Below are 17,127 nucleotides of genomic sequence, written 5' to 3' on the forward strand. Positions count from 1 at the left end.
TTTTTTTTTTTTTTTTTTTTTTTTTTTTTTTTTTTTTTTTTTTTTTTTTTTTTTGTAAAGGCTAATATACCTTCTCTCCTTGAACTGGCTTCTTGCTTTTACCATAATCTCAATACGACTTTTTGAATGTCTTTCAATTTGAGCTTCTACCCAAATAAGAGGCTTTACCTGTCGATACAAAACGATGAAGCACATCAAATTACAAGATAAAAGGAAGCAATGAATAAACCAACGTGACTTAGAAAATAGCATCCACGTGAACATATCAAACCTGAGTGCTCAGTCTATAAGTCATGAGATCAAAAGCTCCATCTGGTGGTATGAAGGATATGGTCCGATCATTTTCAAAGCGGGCCAAACGTACGCACCTAAAAAAAAGCATTTGGTTTGATGCTTAGATAACATATAAACTGACCTAACGCTTATGAAGTCATACATTACTATATATAGCATCCGAGCCCAACAAAATGCACAGATATTGCCAGTACAAGAAAATGAATACACCACATGGTGATACATACTGGTGAAATTTGATGTCTTCCAAATCAATAGCTTTCCCTTTTGTGGTTCGGCCTTGTGCTTCCAATAATACTCTATCATTGAGCCCAAGCTTACACTCGGGCATACCACTACAACAATAAACAAAACCAAACCTTAATTTCTGCAAACCAACTAGCAAAGATACAAATGGAATGAGAAGGATATTATAACAAATCACTGAATGGGGAGACTGGAAAGTAAAAAAATGAAGGTTTCAACAATACCAGAAGGCCAAGTTACGAATAAGTGCTTATGTACATAATAATAAAGCATTGAAATAACAGAAAGCAAAGAAATGAAGATCTCGACAATACTGCATAGACAATATTCACATGTTTTCAAAGTTAACACTTATTCTAAGCTCGCTAGAATGATTAAATAGATCATACTTTCTGAACGGTTTAGTTTCCCAGTTCAGAGTTTGCTAGAACAGTTTAAAATCGTTTCTTAATTGAAAGTAAAAGAGAGAGCAAACCAATAACAAGACGTATGAAAGACTAAAAACTTTTTCTTGATTACAAAGTACTTTTGAGGATATTGTGTGCAATATGGAAGTGAACGAAGTACAAGCTTTTTCCGTGTCAAGATGTAAATTTCTCAAACCACTATGAGAGCAGACCTTAAGTAAGTTCTCATCTTCAATGCCCCCACAACATCTGACCTAATTATTTGCCCGTTACTGTTGACAAGTATATTAACACTCTCCACCACATCCAAAAAGACCTGGAGAAATAAGAACAGTACATTACCTACTAAGCTTTAAGAATCACCAATGAACATATGCAGCTTATTCTTTCAAAGAACACATACCTCATTCTTCTTGTAATTTATACCTTCACTCCGCCAAGAAACTGCATTTGTTACTGCCATGGGTGGCCTCTGAGCAACCTCCATTCTATAAGCATCAGTCTTTATAAACTCACTAAGAATTTTTGCCTCGGTGTATTGAGGATAACCAAAATCCATGATTTCATCAAGCAACTCATACTACAAAGAATATAAGCATTAATATTATCATTCACCACCTGACATAAATCACAATACATGCTACGGTAAAAGTTAGAAATTTATAAGGATTCGGTCGGTGAGAGGCATATCTTACCACCACAACAAAGTTGTCCCTAAGTGATTCTTCTTCCAGCTCTTCAAAATAATGCTTGAAGACCTGTGGTATACCGATTCATGTCAATAATTTATTTCTTTTCTTTCTCATGAAACATATTTGCTCAGAAGTCCCAAAACCTACCTAAATCCTATATATTTTGCAAGGAAAACACAAATGGAATTTCATTACCATTTACCGCAGACACAACGCAGAAAGGTAAGCTAATCGGACAAAAAATTATTCTCCTCTTGTTGATAGAAAATGAAGATCCTAAGTAGCCTTGAATTTTTAGAAATCCTATCCAAAGTCTTATTGAACCTTGTAACTTTAGGAACTAAGATAATGGGTACACTATCATTAATCCAAATTAAACATGTTTGAAAGACCAAAATACGTTGTTGGAGAACGCTCTGATCATATATACAACTTACATCAACTAGTCGGTGCAAAAAGGAAAGAAGACTAGCAGCATTGCAATTCTGCCTCGCAGCAACCATCAGGTACACATTATTGTGCTGAATAAACATGTAGCTTATTCCATTATCGTAAACTACTGGATCTTGAGACTGCGGATCACCCTGACATCAAAAGATTTTGAAAATTTTGTTAGATAGAGACTCAAAACATTTTATTTGCCATTTCTTTGTTTGAATCTGCTTCCTAATGATATAATTAGAAACAAATCCGATACGAGGACCTCCAATTTCTCTGATTCAATCGCATATCACCAATTTACTAGTAAACAGAAACTAAATCGCTCGCCCTAAAAAGAAAATAAGACTATGGTTCTACCAGGGACCGATCAAATTAAACAAAGATCCAGAACCTCCTTCTCGATGAGCTTGGTGAAGAAGCGCTCGGCCTGAACTGCCGAGACATCGCCACGATAATCGCGCCAAATGAGAACACGCCCTTTGATGTCTAATAGGAACAGCGCGGAGGCCGCCCCCGCCATTGATTCAAATCAGAAAACGGTTTGTAAATCACTAGAAACAATTCTTCCTCCGGCTAGCTAGGTTGTTCGCGAAAACAAGGAGAGCATAAGAACTTGAAGGAGATCTCGCGATGTCCAGCAGAAGAATCAACTGGCTAGAACGGTAGATCTACTTGAATCAATTCGGCACATCGTCGCGCCAGAAACTTGTGTCATCTGGATTCCGACGCTCGACCATTACTAGAGGACGATCTGCGGCAAGATGTTCCAATTTCCGAGTTATTTTAGTTTGCAATTGGGAGTTTTCTTTTTTCTGATAAATAAATTCATGTTCGGCGTAAGGATGTGAAAATACTTTGAAAATTATTGTTCAAATACTTGGGTCTACTTTTTTTATTTTTGGCTCGTAATAAATTGTTTCTATACTTGTAAATTCTACTCTCTCTCTCTCTCTTTTTTCTTTTTTTTTTCTTTAATACAGTTATTTTAAAATACAAACTATTTACATTGATTTTTAGTTTTAAAACAAATTAATTAAATATGAATATAAATATCAATTTTGAGCAGGAGTGTTTATAATAACATGACGAACCCTGATCATAAATATTATATTGAATAAATTTTCTGAAAATCGAAAATTTAATTTACCAGTTGACCTGTAATATTTTGTATAAGTAAAAATAAAGAAACTAAATTTTAAAAAAAATGTTGTTAATGGATTAAGGCTTGTTATATTTGTAAGAACTAGTTCTATTAAGTCGTAGATTAGTAGAAGAATTATGGATGAAATTATTGATATGTGTGAATGGCATGATTTAATTTGTGATATTTATGAACACATGCATAAAATGTGATCATGCTACGAGCTCAAAATGGGAATGTTGTATGACTCTATGTTATGCTTATGAGTTGATTATGCAATGGGTTGCATACGAGTATTTTTAGTTTACTAATCCCTACAAAATTCGTGACCGATGCATTGTGTGCTGAGTTAAGAATAACGAGAATTTCTGACCGTCAAATTATATGATGTTACAGGTTGTCAGAGAGTTTAGTAGACGGGTCGTATTTGACCAAAAACGAGTCTTACATACATACGTGTCTAAAAACTTAGATAAGCATACAAATAGTTAACGGTCTGAGCTTGAAATATGTGAAATACTACCTAGTAAAAGAAACTATGAATCAAATTTGTAAACTAAAAATGTAATATTTACTAAAATGGTTCTTTTCCAAAAGTTTGACCAAAGTAACACAAAATACATCATTCCTCTTGAATATCTCCTCGTTCTACCGTCCAAAACAAGGCCGTATGGAGGATAGCCAAGTGGTAAGGTATCGATTTTTGGTACCGGCATGCAAAGGTTCGAATCCTTTTACTCCAGATTATGAACACCTGATCAAATTTGTCAAGAACGAGCTGACGACTATAGGGGAAGCGGCTGGCTGTAGTTCCTAAGCCCAACTTGTAGCAAGTCAAAAGTGTGACTTGAACCTACTTTGCTAAGAGAAGATCTCGAAGGTAAAACATACGGCAGAAAGCAATCCCTTCCAACCAACTAGCCAACCGTGCGGAGTTGAACACAAGCCCTTTTTAGTCAAGCTTAGACCGGGTTCTTCTATATCTCTTGGCCCTTGCTAAAAGAAGATCTCGAAGAAAAAAACAGACCCTTCCAACCAACTAGCCAACCGTGCGGAGTTGAACACAAGCCCTTTTTAGTCAAGCTTAGACCGGGTTCTTCTATATCTCTTGGCCCTTGCTAAAAGAAGATCTCGAAGAAAAAAACAGACCCTTCCAACCAACTAGCCAACCGTGCGGAGTTGAACACAAGCCCTTTTTAGTCAAGCTTAGACCGGGTTCTTCTATATCTCCTGGCCCTTGCTAAAAGAAGATCTCGAAGAAAAAAACAGACCCTTCCAACCAACTAGCCAACCGTGCGGAGTTGAACACAAGCCCTTTTTAGTCAAGCTTAGACCGGGTTCTTCTATATCTCCTGGCCCTTGCTAAAAGAAGATCTCGAAGAAAAAAACAAACGGCAGAAAGCAATCCCTTCCAACCAGTCAACTCGCGGAGTTGAACACAATCCCTTTTTAGTCAAGCTTCGACTGGGTTCTTTATCAATCTCCTGGTTCTTGCTTAACTCCTTGTTCTGTAAACCGGTCGCTGGTTGATTTGATCGGTCCAGGACACGCGAGAGCCCAACCCGGGAGGACGGAAAGGACAGAGAAATAAAGCAGCCTGTTCAGAAAGCGCATCTCGCAAGTGGGTATGAGATAAAGAAATTTTTTTATTTTTATTTTTTTGTTAAATATGAATATAAATTTCAATATCTCCTCTGTCTTTAACAGCCACAAACAGCTCAAGACTATAGATTTTTGTAATTTTAAAATACTAAAATTAATTGATTAATTAGATATAAAATAAAAATATAATTACAATCAGCCTTCCTTCATCCCACAAAACAATACAAAAGAAGAAGATAAAAGAAGCAGGGAAAAGGGTAAACATGGAATTTGAGTTTAAATTGTGGATCATCTCCCAGTGAAGAGGCCACTGAAAACCTGGCTGTTACCGCCCAGTGACGCCTCCCACTCGACGGCAGACGTCATAAGCTGCGACAGCAAAGCAACAATTTCATGCATCTCCGGCCTCCCCACCGGATCTTCGTTCAAACACCATGCCGCTATTTCCCCCATCTGCCCCCACCCATTCAACTTACACTTTCATTTCACATTTTACATAAAAATAAATAAATAATAATAAATAAAAATTGAGTTATTTGTCTTATAAAACCTTTTTAATTGGTTCAAATTGATTTATATAGTTTAAAATTTTTTATTTGGTCCTTGTAATTCATTCAAATGATATGTTTGTACTCGTAGTTTTACCTTATAAATATCGTCCATCGGGTAGCTTCCATGCAAATTTCCATCCACGACAGCCTCCAAAGCAGCCTCAGAGTTTTCCCCTTGGAATATCGTGTAAATCTAAACAAATTTTTAAATACTCAAAAATATATTTGGCCTAAAATACAATAAAATAAAAATAAAAATAAAAATAAAAATATTACAAGCGTGATTAGCGACTTGGTTCTCTTTGGCTCTTGGTTGTCTCGAATCAGAGCTCTTCTCCCGGTAATCAGCTCAGCCAAAACCACTCCAAACGCAAATACGTCCGTTTTGGGGGTCACTTGCAACTCTTTTACAGATCTTTTACACACAATTTACCAAACAAAATTAATTGAATTACTTGGAGATTTTTAGATATGGATTATTTGCTTTATTTTTCTTCTTACTCGGGAGGAAGGTAGCCCGGAGTTCCGACTAGTCGGGTTGCTACGAGTTCGTCATCGTTCGTCCGTCCGACTAACTTTACCAGTCCAAAATCCGCAACCTATTGTAAAAGAAGAAACCGTTAAATACAATATAACTAGTTTATTATAAGGTTAAATAAAAACATTACCTTTGCTCCCAGACTTTCATCAAAGAGGATATTACTCGTCTTTATGTCCCGATGAACATATCGTGCTTTAGTATGATCGTGAATGTACTCGATACCCTTTGCAGCATCCAAAGCTATTTGCGTTCTTGTGGTCCACGACAGAGGTTGATAACCTAAATCATTATTAATTTTTTATTGTTTCGTTTGATAATTATTTTATTTTTTAAATTTATCTCATTAATTAATTAATTTAGAATACCTCTTTTTAGTGGATCATGAAGATTGTCACTCAAGGATCCATTAGGAACATATTCATAAACTAAATACAAATGGTCATCCCCGCTGGCATACCCCAGAAGCTCCACCTGGAAAATATTTAACATTATAAAACATAAATAATTTATTAAAATATGTTGAAATTAAAAAAAAAAAAGTAATGGAATTAATGTCGCTAACATACCACATTAATATGATGGATCCGACACAGGACTTTTAATTCTGCGAAGAACTCTTTGGATTTATTAGATTTCATTTTCTTAATTGCAACCTCCTGCAAATTAAACAAGTAATTATTATAAATTCTTTTTTTTAATATTTAATATAAATAAATAAATAAAAACCTGTTGATTCAATACTCCATGGTAAACAATTCCATATCCACCCTCTCCGATCTTGCGAGATTCATCGAAGTTAGCCGTAGCCTCTTGGATCTCCTCAACGGTAAAAATCAAAGTTTTTTCGGATTCAAAGGCTGAAACATCTGTAAATGATAATTTTACTGTAAGTAATTAAGTAATTAATGTTTAACCCTGATCTGTTTGTTCTTACCTTGTCTGAATGACCTTTTCTGGGCTTCCGATTTGGGCTTCGAGAAGGGATATTGGAAGCTGGAGGTTCCGAAAGTACTGAAACTCCTGGAAGGTGCCCTTGAATTTTGGGGGTCGTTGTTTTGCTTTGACTTTTTTAATTTTCTCCTTATAAAAATGACAGCCAATGTTCCCAGTGAAACTACTGTCAAAGTAGCTAATATTGCAATAACTATTGTCCACACATGTTTCTTTGTCGGTCCTAATCCCACAAAGCATATATTAGCTGCAAATTCATTAATATTGGTATTTTTTTTAATTAGTTTTTTAAAAATTTTAATTGCATTTAAACAAATTAGAAAACCCATGTTTTAGACGTGTTAAAGTTGAGTTGAATCGGGTCGGGTCGAGTTGAAACCTTTTTAGACCTAACTCGATTGTTCGGGTGGTAAATTTTTTTATTAAATAATGAACCCAACCCGATCACTTTTTTTTTTTTTTTAAATTAGATTGGTTTGAATGGTTCATTTTTTTTCAAAACTTCCTAAAATATAATTCCATAAAAGGAATATTTAATTAAATTTTACAATTCAATTAGGTATATATACCCTTCCAAGTAGAATAAATGATAAAAAAACCATCATGAAAATTAAATTAAAAAATTTGTATTTATAATTATAGCGTAACCAAAAATATATTTTTTTAAATTAATAATAAATCATCTATAAAATTTTATTTATTTGAATCCAGCCCAACCTAAATAAATTTATAAATTTATAATCGATAAGTACAGGTTGGATCAAGTTGTTGTTATTATTGTTTAATTATTTTTATAATTGAAAAATTATTAAAAGATTCTTAATTTTTAATTTTTTTTTATTAATAAATCTTTTTAAGTAACAAATATTAAATTAATAAGAATAATAATAATAAGGTTAAATTTAATGGAAACAATAATGTAGTAATAATTTAACTCAAAATTAAGGAGAATTATAAGGTTACCTTTGGTATTTTGGTACGCATTCTTGAACATCGGCACAAACAAAACCCAATTGGGAACAATTAAGGCAGGGTCTTCAATCAATTTTGCATTCAAATTATGAATTGCGGTCGCATCAGCTCTTAACAAACTAGCGATTTGCGACAACGTATCACGCGACTGAACCGTGTAACTCACCACAATCTTCGACTCATCTTCTACACATCCACACAACAATTTCACCCCAAATTCCTCTCCAGCAACAAGCAACGGATCGCCGAATATCCACACCTGTCCGCTGTAATTTCGATTCGACACATCGCTCAAGAAGTCGCCGGTTCCTACTCTGAACGACGTGTCGTGAAAATACGCCGTTCCGGATACGCCGTCCGCCGATTCGCATGAACACGGTACGGTAATTAGGTAGTCTTGCACGCCTCCGCGTTGAATCGGCTGAATCTGCCATGGATTGACGGAGTACGCGGCGGAGATTTCGCTTTTCGTCTGCTGGCCGTTGTTGATGTGATATAACGACGCGTCGCATTTCATTATGGTTGAACATATCATTGGAAACATAGTTTGATTAGAGTCGGGGATGCAGATTGCTGAAGAACAGAAGAAAATTAGTAGAAAGATGGAGTGTGAAACGACGGCGTTTGAAACCATGGCAGTGCTTTTGGGTGTTCTTCGTTTCGCTGTGAGGAAGAAAGATAACAGAGGAGGTAATATTAACGCTTCCCTTTTTAATAAATATAAAAAAAAATAATAATAATTTTGACGTATTTCGATATAACAATAAGCCAATCAGCTATAGCCATTGATACTAACGGCTGAGTTGAATATTGAAGTGGTTAATTATGTAAATAAATAAATATATTCGCTTAATTAAACGAAAAATAAGGAGAGAGGAGACGGGGGATAATACGAAGCCAACTGGTTTTCTGTTTCTTTTCCTTTGTCTTGTTGGCGTCTATGATTAAGAACATCATTAACGTTCTCGCACATTAGTTGTCTGAGGAAGCCGGCTGATGGGGATGAGATGCTCCACGTGGCGTATTCTCCTTGCTTTTCATTTTCTATCGGTTCGATTCAAAAGCATAGTAGATCCCTAATGGAACGAATCTACTTTTTTTTTTTTAATAACAGTACAGACGGGTTATGCGAAAAATTATTAAAACCGTTCCATGAACTTAAATATTTATAAATTCATTTTCAAACTAATGATACCAATTACGTGTAATTATGGTTCATGTGGGTTCTACTTTATTTATGAGTAGAGTTAGATGTGTAGTATTTATCTATAAATTCTCACTAGATAGGCTTGCATATGTACCTCGTAGGCTTGACTACGGGCTAACACATGCTCATGCTGTCGAAAACCAATGGAAAGAAAGGAGTGTGTATCATATCATGGGTATGCGTATATACAATGACATGTTGAGGAAGTATCTTGTCCTCGTGACATACATGCACGAGCTCTCACATTTTTCAAATCACTGTATATAGCTATGATGCATGTCATATTTCTATACTTTTCATGACATAACCTTCCTATGAGGCATGCGTGTGTACATGACATATCATTCATGACTCGTCAAATGTCTCATAGAGTAAGATGTGAATGTGATCATAGCATACATAGACTATATACGCAAAGTATATATATCATAGAAAGCTAAAAAACATACAAGAAATAACATATAGATGAGCTACAACTTATCCAATGTAGTCTGAATGCATTCCAATAATAAAAACACTTACTTGTAAGGCTAAGCTGAAATCACTAATTTCTTGTGTTGATGTTCGTCGGATCCTGTTTGTTGAGATCTAAGTATACCTACGATGTTTCATGACATAATAATTAGACTATCACTAAGCCAAATACGACTCTAGAATAATCTAAAATAGCAAGGAAATGAATCCAAAATACCGGGAGTTCACTCTAAGAATGACAAAACATCTAGCAAATAGGAGAATATCAATTCTTTAGTTTAATATGGGTATTAATGATTAGGTAGAATAGGTCAAAGATTTATTACATAATAAATTAAAATACAATAAACTTATTCAACGTAAATTTTAAATTTATTCACCTATCATATATATATATTTTTTTATTTGAGTTAAAGGACCTCTTAAACTAAATAATAATAATAAGTTTAGAAAATAGTAAAAGTTTTTTTCTTTTATTTTCTACATACTTAAAAATTTAAAATTTAAGGTTGTAATTTAGTCCATTTATATGCTATTTAAAAAATAAAATTGAGTATAACTTAATTATTTAAAATATTATATTATTGATCAAAATATCATAAATTTTAATTATCGCGACTGCATTGAACTATAAGACCTGGGATAGTCTTTCTCTAAAAGTTGAGTTTTGTGAGAACTTATTCCAAGCTTTACATGAAATTCTCATTTAAAAAAAAGGGGGAATTTTTTAGAGTGATGGAGAATAAATTCTCGATCTTTTTCTAATCTCTTATTCTTTTAATTCTTTTTCATAAAATATGTATTTGGGTCGGTTTGTAGGTTGAATTTTTTTTTGGTCGGGCCAATCTGACCAACCCGACTAACTCAAAAATAAAATTATAATCCAATACTATCCTACGATTAAAAATATTTGACTGTCAGTGACTGATATGAGTGATGTCTTGTGTCTTGCAACTTATGAATATTTGATAATTCAGTTTTATTAAATTTTAGTTATGAATATAATACGTACTCTAATTAATTTTTTTTAAAAATTAATTATAAAAAAAAACTTTAGAATGAATTGGGTTGAATTTAAGTTAATTAAGTATTTAAAAATGCTTCAAAATTATTCATTAAATATTATAATAGGATTTTCTAAAAATATTTAATTTGATTTATTTTTCTGAAAAAATCGAAATTTAAAGAATGGTTTCATTAATTTGAGATTTTAACTAATACAAAAGAGCATAAATTAATTTTGTTTTAATAAAATTATTCTATATTATAAAACAATTAATTCGTTTCAAAACGAATATAATAAATCAAATGGATTAAATATAATAAAGAACCGAGAGTTCAAATACCTATAAAAAAAGAATAATAATAATAATAAATAAATAAGAAAAAAGGAGGAGACGTCCAATGAAAATCGAACTGTGAAGGAAATGCTTCCTTTGAGCTCTTGTAAGATAAAGACCAATATAAAATGGCAATTATAAAATTCCAGTAGCCGTGTTCCATTTTTTTTGCGCCATTTCCAGACAAAGTTTGCAGCGAGTAGAAGATCGAGATCGACATGAAAGTTCTCTGCCATCCTGAATCTTCGGTCTTTCCTGCACATCAGACTCGCTGGAGAAAACACAGAGATCTTCTACGTTTGCAGGTTCCAACTCCATTGGTATTTCCTGTTAAAGATCGAGGACGTTGGATTAGAGGGAAGCGGATATGCTTGACCGCGAAAGCTGAACTAGATTGGGCAACGATGGACCAATTAGGACTTTCAGAATCAGATGTGCAGAGTCCGGCAATTTCCACTTCGTATCGTAGTTTGAATTTGCCGAAGCCAAACCAGACGGTGCTGGAAGCTCAGGCTAGGGTTTGCACAGGACCTACACAGACCAGGCCGCTCGGCGAAGAACAAGCGTTTAAGGTGTTGGACACAATTTTAAGATCAGGTACTTATTTCTTTCTTTTAGGAAACATCAGGTACTTCTATATTCGTTACTAGTTACGTTTCATTCGTCGTTTATATTACCGGGGGAACTTGGTGCTGGAGGTGAGTAGGATTGCTGATATTTGAGGAGAAGACGAGAGGTAGAACTCTTGAAAACGTGTTCTCCCATACGAGGCTAAAAATCTGCTGAACTTGTTCCTTCAGTTAAATGTTTCTGTGCTTAACGAGAAAGAAAAAGTTAGGCGTCTTCACTCCAATCTTATTCTTAGATATATTTTGCCACAATTGTCGCGGTTTAGAAATAATAATTAATTGGAATGATAGTTATAGAGAACTTCTATAAAACTTCAAGTTGAACCAGTTCAGCACTAAAAACCTGTATACATTTTCTCTCATACAAGGCCAAAATTTTAGAGAACTTGATCTTCCTCAAGTTCAATGGTTCTGTGTTTGACAAGAAAAATATTTATGTATCATCGATCCAGTGTTGTTGTTGGCTAAATTTTGTCATTGTAGTCATGGTTTAAATACACAATAAATTGGAAAGGTAATGAAAAAGAGCTTAAAATTTTAGTCAATCCTGTTCTACGAAGCCTATTTAACTGACACGGCTGGATGTCGCATTTAATGTAATGCTTCTATTTTGCCTGAAGTGGAGGAGTTTGTTATCTTATCATTGTCAATGTTTCAGCTAAAGGGGATCTTAAAGGCGAAGAGGAAGTGTCACGATCACAGCTAGGAGCATTCTTTTCTGCAATGACTATACGCGCAAATGTCTTTCCTGAGGCAACTCAGTGGAGTGAAGGGGAAAAGAAGGCAATGACCACATTTTGGCCACTCCTAGTTCGAGTTCTAACTCCTGATGTAATCTTCCTTGCTGATCCTGAGGGTACTATTATGGGAGGGAGTTCGATTGGGCCTCAATTTATTGGGCAGGGGTCCTGTGAAATGAGGTTGGTTGGTGCTCTCAGAGAAATTTTAGCAGGAGGGCATCTAGGGTATGAGGAGGTCCAAGGGGTGATGAGAGATGTGCTTCCACTTAAAACAGAAAGCCAGATGTCGTCGGGAGTGAGTCATTCACTGCTTTCAGCCTTTCTAATTGGTCAACGTATGAACAGGGAAACTGATCGAGAGCTCAAAGCACATTGCCTTGCATTTGATGAAGAATCGGGTAAGCATTTTTCACTGATTAGTATATTTATGTGGTACATCAAAATCAAACCATGGCTGTCGTGATTAAGTATTCAATAATGAATATTGAAAATAGGTCCTACTCCAGTTGCTGATGTTAGATCATTGACTCATTATGGGGAACCTTATGATGGAAATACACGTTATTTCAGGAGCACATTGTTTGTTGCTGCGGTTAGATCCTGTTATGAGGAATCTTGCTTGCTCCATGGTGTGGATTGGATGCCCCCAAAGGTCAAATCAGGCTTTCTTTTTCTTTTTCTTTTTTATTTTAGCAAACAGGTTATTGATTATTCCCCGCAGATAAGCTTCAATACAACTGATAAAAGCATCCTCTTATCCTACTCATTCCATCGCTCTAATCCAAAATCTTATTGTTACTTGACAGAATGTTCTTTTTATGTTAAACATGATCTGGTGCTCTATGAACGGAGTGTATCTTTTTTAACTTTGTTTGTTCAATTCTTCCATTGGTCATCTTCTATAGGGTGGTGTTACTGAAGAGCAGATGCTGAAATTTATGGGCGCAAACACAAACTTAATGCCCTCACATGCTAAAAGACTTCTTGAGGTTCACTATTTTCTGTTCGACTCTCACATATACATTAATTATGATCCTGTGTTATTCTCAGTTATGCACGTAATGTCATATTTCGTCTTAATCTTTTTTCTACCACTAATATATTTCAGGATGAGGAGGTTGGTTTTGCTTATGTAAGTCAGCGTGAAGCTCGCCCATCGTTGTATGAATTCTAATCAGTTTGCTAATTGTCATTGTGTATTTATTGTTGTAGAACGTGCCTTTTCTTCTCTCTAATGTTTGGATTTACCAGTCTTATAATAGCCATATACTGTTAGTTCTTTCTAGTTGTGGTCCCTAATTGATCCAACCCAGTTTGGCATATTTAACCTGTTTCTTATTATTTGAGCGAAAAGAGTATTCTTTTTTGTTATATTTGTAGATATTCATTGGTTGGGCTGAGAGAGCACATAAAGAAACGGCCACCATTGGCAACGACTGAAAAGGTTCAGCAGTTTGTGAAGGTGATATTGATCTCCACGTTGTGTGATCAATCTTTTAGCATATTATGTGCACTTCACATGATCTTTCAGTTTGATAGTATCTTACGAAACATGGATTTTATCTTAAGATAACCAATAAGTGATTATTTGAATATCAGCGACAAATATAAAATTGTGCAATAACAATATGATATTAAGGGTATATGCATCAACTTATTTGTAGATTTGCTTAATAGCCAATGACAGAACCCCAAGTTTCTCATGATGTTTATTGGACATTTACATGGTTCGTTAGCTTAGGAATCTAAAAAAATGACTTTTTTTTATCTAAAAGTGGTTGAATGTATACTTTCAGACATGTTCTAGGTTATAAATGTTAAATATGCACATGATTATAAAACTGTTGATTGATTTGCTTCTTCCCAATAAATAGGTAGTCGATAGTAATTTGCTACTGGTATTGTCTGGATAAGTAACGCTCAGAGGATAATGCTTAATGCAGGCTAGAGGGAAGGAAGCTATTGTGACTGGATTCTATCATCACGGTTATGAAGAGCCACTTCTAATGCTAATGAGGAGAAGGGGTGTTCATTCCGGCTTAGTGGTGAAGGTTGGAATTGAATCTATTAAATTATATCTAAGAAATCATATGCTCCTCACTGGATGTTTTTTAAGCTCACTTGTGTATGCATGAAATAAAACATTGATTATATTTGGGCATGGTATGGCATTGCAAAAATGTATAAGGTTTCTGAAGTCACAACTCCGTAACTTCCAAATGGAGTTTACTTATTTGCCTGATTTCTGGAACTTGCCTTTTCACAATGGAGAGGTTTTATGACTCAATTTGCTAATTGTGCATTGTCTTAAACATTTCTCTCATTCTTGTTACAGGGTGAGGAAGGAGCCCTCTCAATGACGACAAGGTTGCGGTCAGCCGATGCTTCAAAAGGACTTCCTGTCAACTACTGTTCCGGTTTTCGATCACTGAGCAAGCAATCAGCGTTTGAAGTTGATGGTTTAAACATCAACCCTTATGTTTTTCTGGCTTACTAATTCTGAATATCAAGATGAAGATCAGTTAACCTTTTTGGCATGAATTCACGTAAAGAATGAAACAATTGTGATTGCAGGAGTATCTCGTCATAGTTTCAGCCTGGCGGTCAATGCCGCAGACTATGGATTTCAACCCACTGATACTCCAAGGACCGATAGATCGGTACTTTCTTTACTTTTTTTCCTAATTATTATTTCCATCTCTTTTTTCCAACACTTTGGACGACCTTGTTCTAATACAGATAAAATTTGTGGTTTAATCCAATTTTTACCGGAGAATGGGGAGGAATTTGTTATTAATTAAGCTAAATTATCAGCCATTTGGGTCTATTAAAATATCAATTTTGTATCTAGTAGATTTGTAAAGTTTAAATTCTTTTGAAAATTTCGAAATTAAATTTATAATTTTTAAAGTTTAGGGACTAAATAAATACAAAATTGAAAGATTGAAAGATGAGTAACTAAAATTTAAATTCAACCTATAAATTAAAGTAGGCTGGGAATTTGAAGAATCCTAAAGATGTCAGGTTTGCAGCCTTTTCTCTATTTTTTTCCTAGAAAAGAAAAAATCTCAAAGATACAGTAAACATTGCTCTTTCTGTACCCGGTCAGAAAACCTTTTTGGCAACTTTCTCACGGGTGATTTTCCCAAGGAAAAGGAGTTGGGGTGGGGACTTATTAAAAGCTCATTCCCTGTTTGGCCCAAGGACTTAACAAAGAAGGACTTGGTTACCCCACTCCACGGACTTCAGCGCTCTTTATTGTTGAAGTCTACACACTCCCCAGCCCTCGATTGATTTTTTCACTCATCACTTCCAACCCCGTCTCTCTCTTTGAAACTCTGGGGTTTGCTTTTTCTTTCTCTTCTATTTTTCTTCACCTTCTACAGTTCATCTCTAATGTGGTTAGTTTGATTTGCTCTCTCTGTGTGTCTCTCTCTCTCATTCCATTTCTCTTTTCCTGCTTTATTGCTCTCGTTTTCTCTCTCTTCCACAATGTATTTATTTGAAATATTTTTGTGGCCAAAAGTATGTCTTCTAATATATATATATTTTTTGTTATGTATTATCGACCCAAACCCATTCTTACCCAGTAGACATCTTCAAACATTTTGTTCTAATCACGACCCTTAATAGCCATTGGACCTTCAAATTGTATGTTATTTTCTATTATATTCGAGCAATTTTATAAATCTAACATATTTTGTGTATTATCATTAAAGTTGATATTTAAAGAAATTTGTAAAATATACATTAAAAGAAATCTCAATCGTAGAATTCATGGGAATATATCCTTAATAATAAAAACTTTAAAAATTGTGCTAAAAAACTGTAAGACAAACAGTTGATGTAAAAATAGACATGATGATTGCCTAGGTTCGGAAGTCCTTGTGATCGAAATCTTATATGGATCTTAATTATCCAATGGCTTTCGTTTCTTTTTTATTTGTTTGCATTAGGATTTTATGTAATTTTATTATTCAGCAGTGCACTCTTTCATTGATTTGCAATGTGTATCTTCAGGTGTCAAAGAACATAGAGTTGGGCCTAGCAGCTCTTAATGGTGAAAAAGGACCAGCATACGATAGAATTGTTTTGAATGCTGGGATGGTGGATCATTTGTTGGGATGCAATGGCGCTGAAGATGTATCCGTAGCGCTGGACAGGGCAAGAGAAGCCATCGACAGTGGCAAAGCTCTTAAACGCCTCTTGAACTATATCAAGATTTCTCACAAGTTGAAGTAAAGATTCTCTACGGCACTTCATTCTTCTTTTTTTAACTTCAACAGATTCCTTCATTGTCGTTCCTTTTCTTCTTTAACCTTTTGCAAGGCGAGAATAGTCTCGAGAATGTTGAGTGAGCGAAGTGGACCCGCTTTGCCCATTTTATACATTAGGTTTACAGATGATTGTGTTTTTTTTTTTTCTGCGAGATTATCCCAAATTTTACAAATGTTTTATGTCCAACATTGTTCATAATCTAACATGGCCAATAATAATGGTACCCAATTCTCCATTACCTGTTCCAATTGGATTTAACGACGTTCTGGAAAATAGACCGTCTAGCCTACTTTATTAGGGTATTTAAATTTTCAAAAGCATTTTTCTAAAATTATATTTAAATTCTGAAAGAAAGAGGGAGATGCATGTGAAAGAAAAAACTTCAAAAACGGACAGGATATTTTGCTTTCTTTCAGAATTTAAATATAATTTTTAAAAAATGCTTAAAAAACGGACATGCAACTTGTTTTCCTCTTTTAAATTTTATGCTTTTTCTATTAAAATGATGTTTATAAGCTGAATTTTTTTTAAAATAAAAAAACATAACTGATACCCTAATTTGATTCTTAAAAAAAAAAAAAAAAAAAAAAAAAAAAAAAAAAAAAAAAAAAAAAAAAAAAA

General features: G+C 34.5%; 3 protein-coding genes across 3 annotated transcripts in view; 1 reads left to right on the plus strand and 2 right to left on the minus strand.

Annotated features, from left to right (window-relative positions):
- Window positions 1–2,916, minus strand: part of LOC111458750 (AP-1 complex subunit mu-2) — a 4,509-nt gene extending 1,593 nt beyond the window's left edge. The window contains exons 1-8 of the mRNA XM_023101546.1: window positions 2,472–2,916; window positions 2,077–2,223; window positions 1,643–1,705; window positions 1,351–1,527; window positions 1,160–1,263; window positions 522–629; window positions 272–368; window positions 71–168 (exon numbers count right to left, since the gene is read on the minus strand). Of these exons, the coding sequence (XP_022957314.1) occupies window positions 71–168; window positions 272–368; window positions 522–629; window positions 1,160–1,263; window positions 1,351–1,527; window positions 1,643–1,705; window positions 2,077–2,223; window positions 2,472–2,600 (923 nt within the window). The 5' untranslated portion in view covers window positions 2,601–2,916. The remainder of the gene's footprint in view (window positions 1–70; window positions 169–271; window positions 369–521; window positions 630–1,159; window positions 1,264–1,350; window positions 1,528–1,642; window positions 1,706–2,076; window positions 2,224–2,471) is intronic.
- A 2,158-nt stretch (window positions 2,917–5,074) lies between these two features.
- Window positions 5,075–8,506, minus strand: LOC111458742 (lysM domain receptor-like kinase 3). Its single transcript, XM_023101535.1, has 10 exons — window positions 7,830–8,506; window positions 6,850–7,089; window positions 6,642–6,781; window positions 6,482–6,571; window positions 6,281–6,386; window positions 6,043–6,194; window positions 5,876–5,973; window positions 5,651–5,789; window positions 5,469–5,567; window positions 5,075–5,276 (listed from the first exon to the last, which is right to left on the minus strand). Exons 1-10 carry the CDS (start codon window positions 8,470–8,472, stop codon window positions 5,112–5,114), a joined length of 1,872 nt encoding a protein of 623 aa, XP_022957303.1. The 5' UTR covers window positions 8,473–8,506; the 3' UTR covers window positions 5,075–5,111.
- Window positions 8,507–10,930: 2,424 nt separating this feature from the next.
- Window positions 10,931–16,540, plus strand: LOC111458743 (anthranilate phosphoribosyltransferase). The gene is made up of 10 exons (XM_023101536.1): window positions 10,931–11,456; window positions 12,147–12,626; window positions 12,723–12,880; window positions 13,134–13,217; window positions 13,337–13,389; window positions 13,609–13,690; window positions 14,172–14,279; window positions 14,564–14,687; window positions 14,803–14,888; window positions 16,249–16,540. Exons 1-10 carry the CDS (start codon window positions 11,078–11,080, stop codon window positions 16,468–16,470), a joined length of 1,776 nt encoding a protein of 591 aa, XP_022957304.1. The 5' UTR covers window positions 10,931–11,077; the 3' UTR covers window positions 16,471–16,540.
- Window positions 16,541–17,127: the final 587 nt, after the last annotated feature.

Source organism: Cucurbita moschata, unplaced genomic scaffold (genome assembly GCF_002738365.1).
Source record: "Cucurbita moschata cultivar Rifu unplaced genomic scaffold, Cmos_1.0 Cmo_Scf00021, whole genome shotgun sequence".
Lineage (NCBI taxonomy): Eukaryota > Viridiplantae > Streptophyta > Magnoliopsida > Cucurbitales > Cucurbitaceae > Cucurbita > Cucurbita moschata.

Excerpts from the sequence above, each read along its gene's own strand:
- LOC111458742 (XM_023101535.1), bottom strand. The coding sequence starts at position 8,472 with ATGGTTTCAAACGCCGTCGTTTCACACTCCATCTTTCTACTAATTTTC. Across the intron at positions 6,387-6,481 it reads GGATCCATCATATTAATGTG|GTGGAGCTTCTGGGGTATGC; the intron begins GTATGTTAGCGA and ends AATATTTTCCAG. Across the intron at positions 5,790-5,875 it reads CCGGGCTACCTTCCTCCCGA|ATCTGTAAAAGAGTTGCAAG; the intron begins GTAAGAAGAAAA and ends TGTGTGTAAAAG.
- LOC111458743 (XM_023101536.1), top strand. The coding sequence starts at position 11,078 with ATGAAAGTTCTCTGCCATCCTGAATCTTCGGTCTTTCCTGCACATCAG. Across the intron at positions 13,390-13,608 it reads CGTGAAGCTCGCCCATCGTT|ATATTCATTGGTTGGGCTGA; the intron begins GTATGAATTCTA and ends TTATATTTGTAG. Across the intron at positions 14,280-14,563 it reads ATTCCGGCTTAGTGGTGAAG|GGTGAGGAAGGAGCCCTCTC; the intron begins GTTGGAATTGAA and ends TTCTTGTTACAG.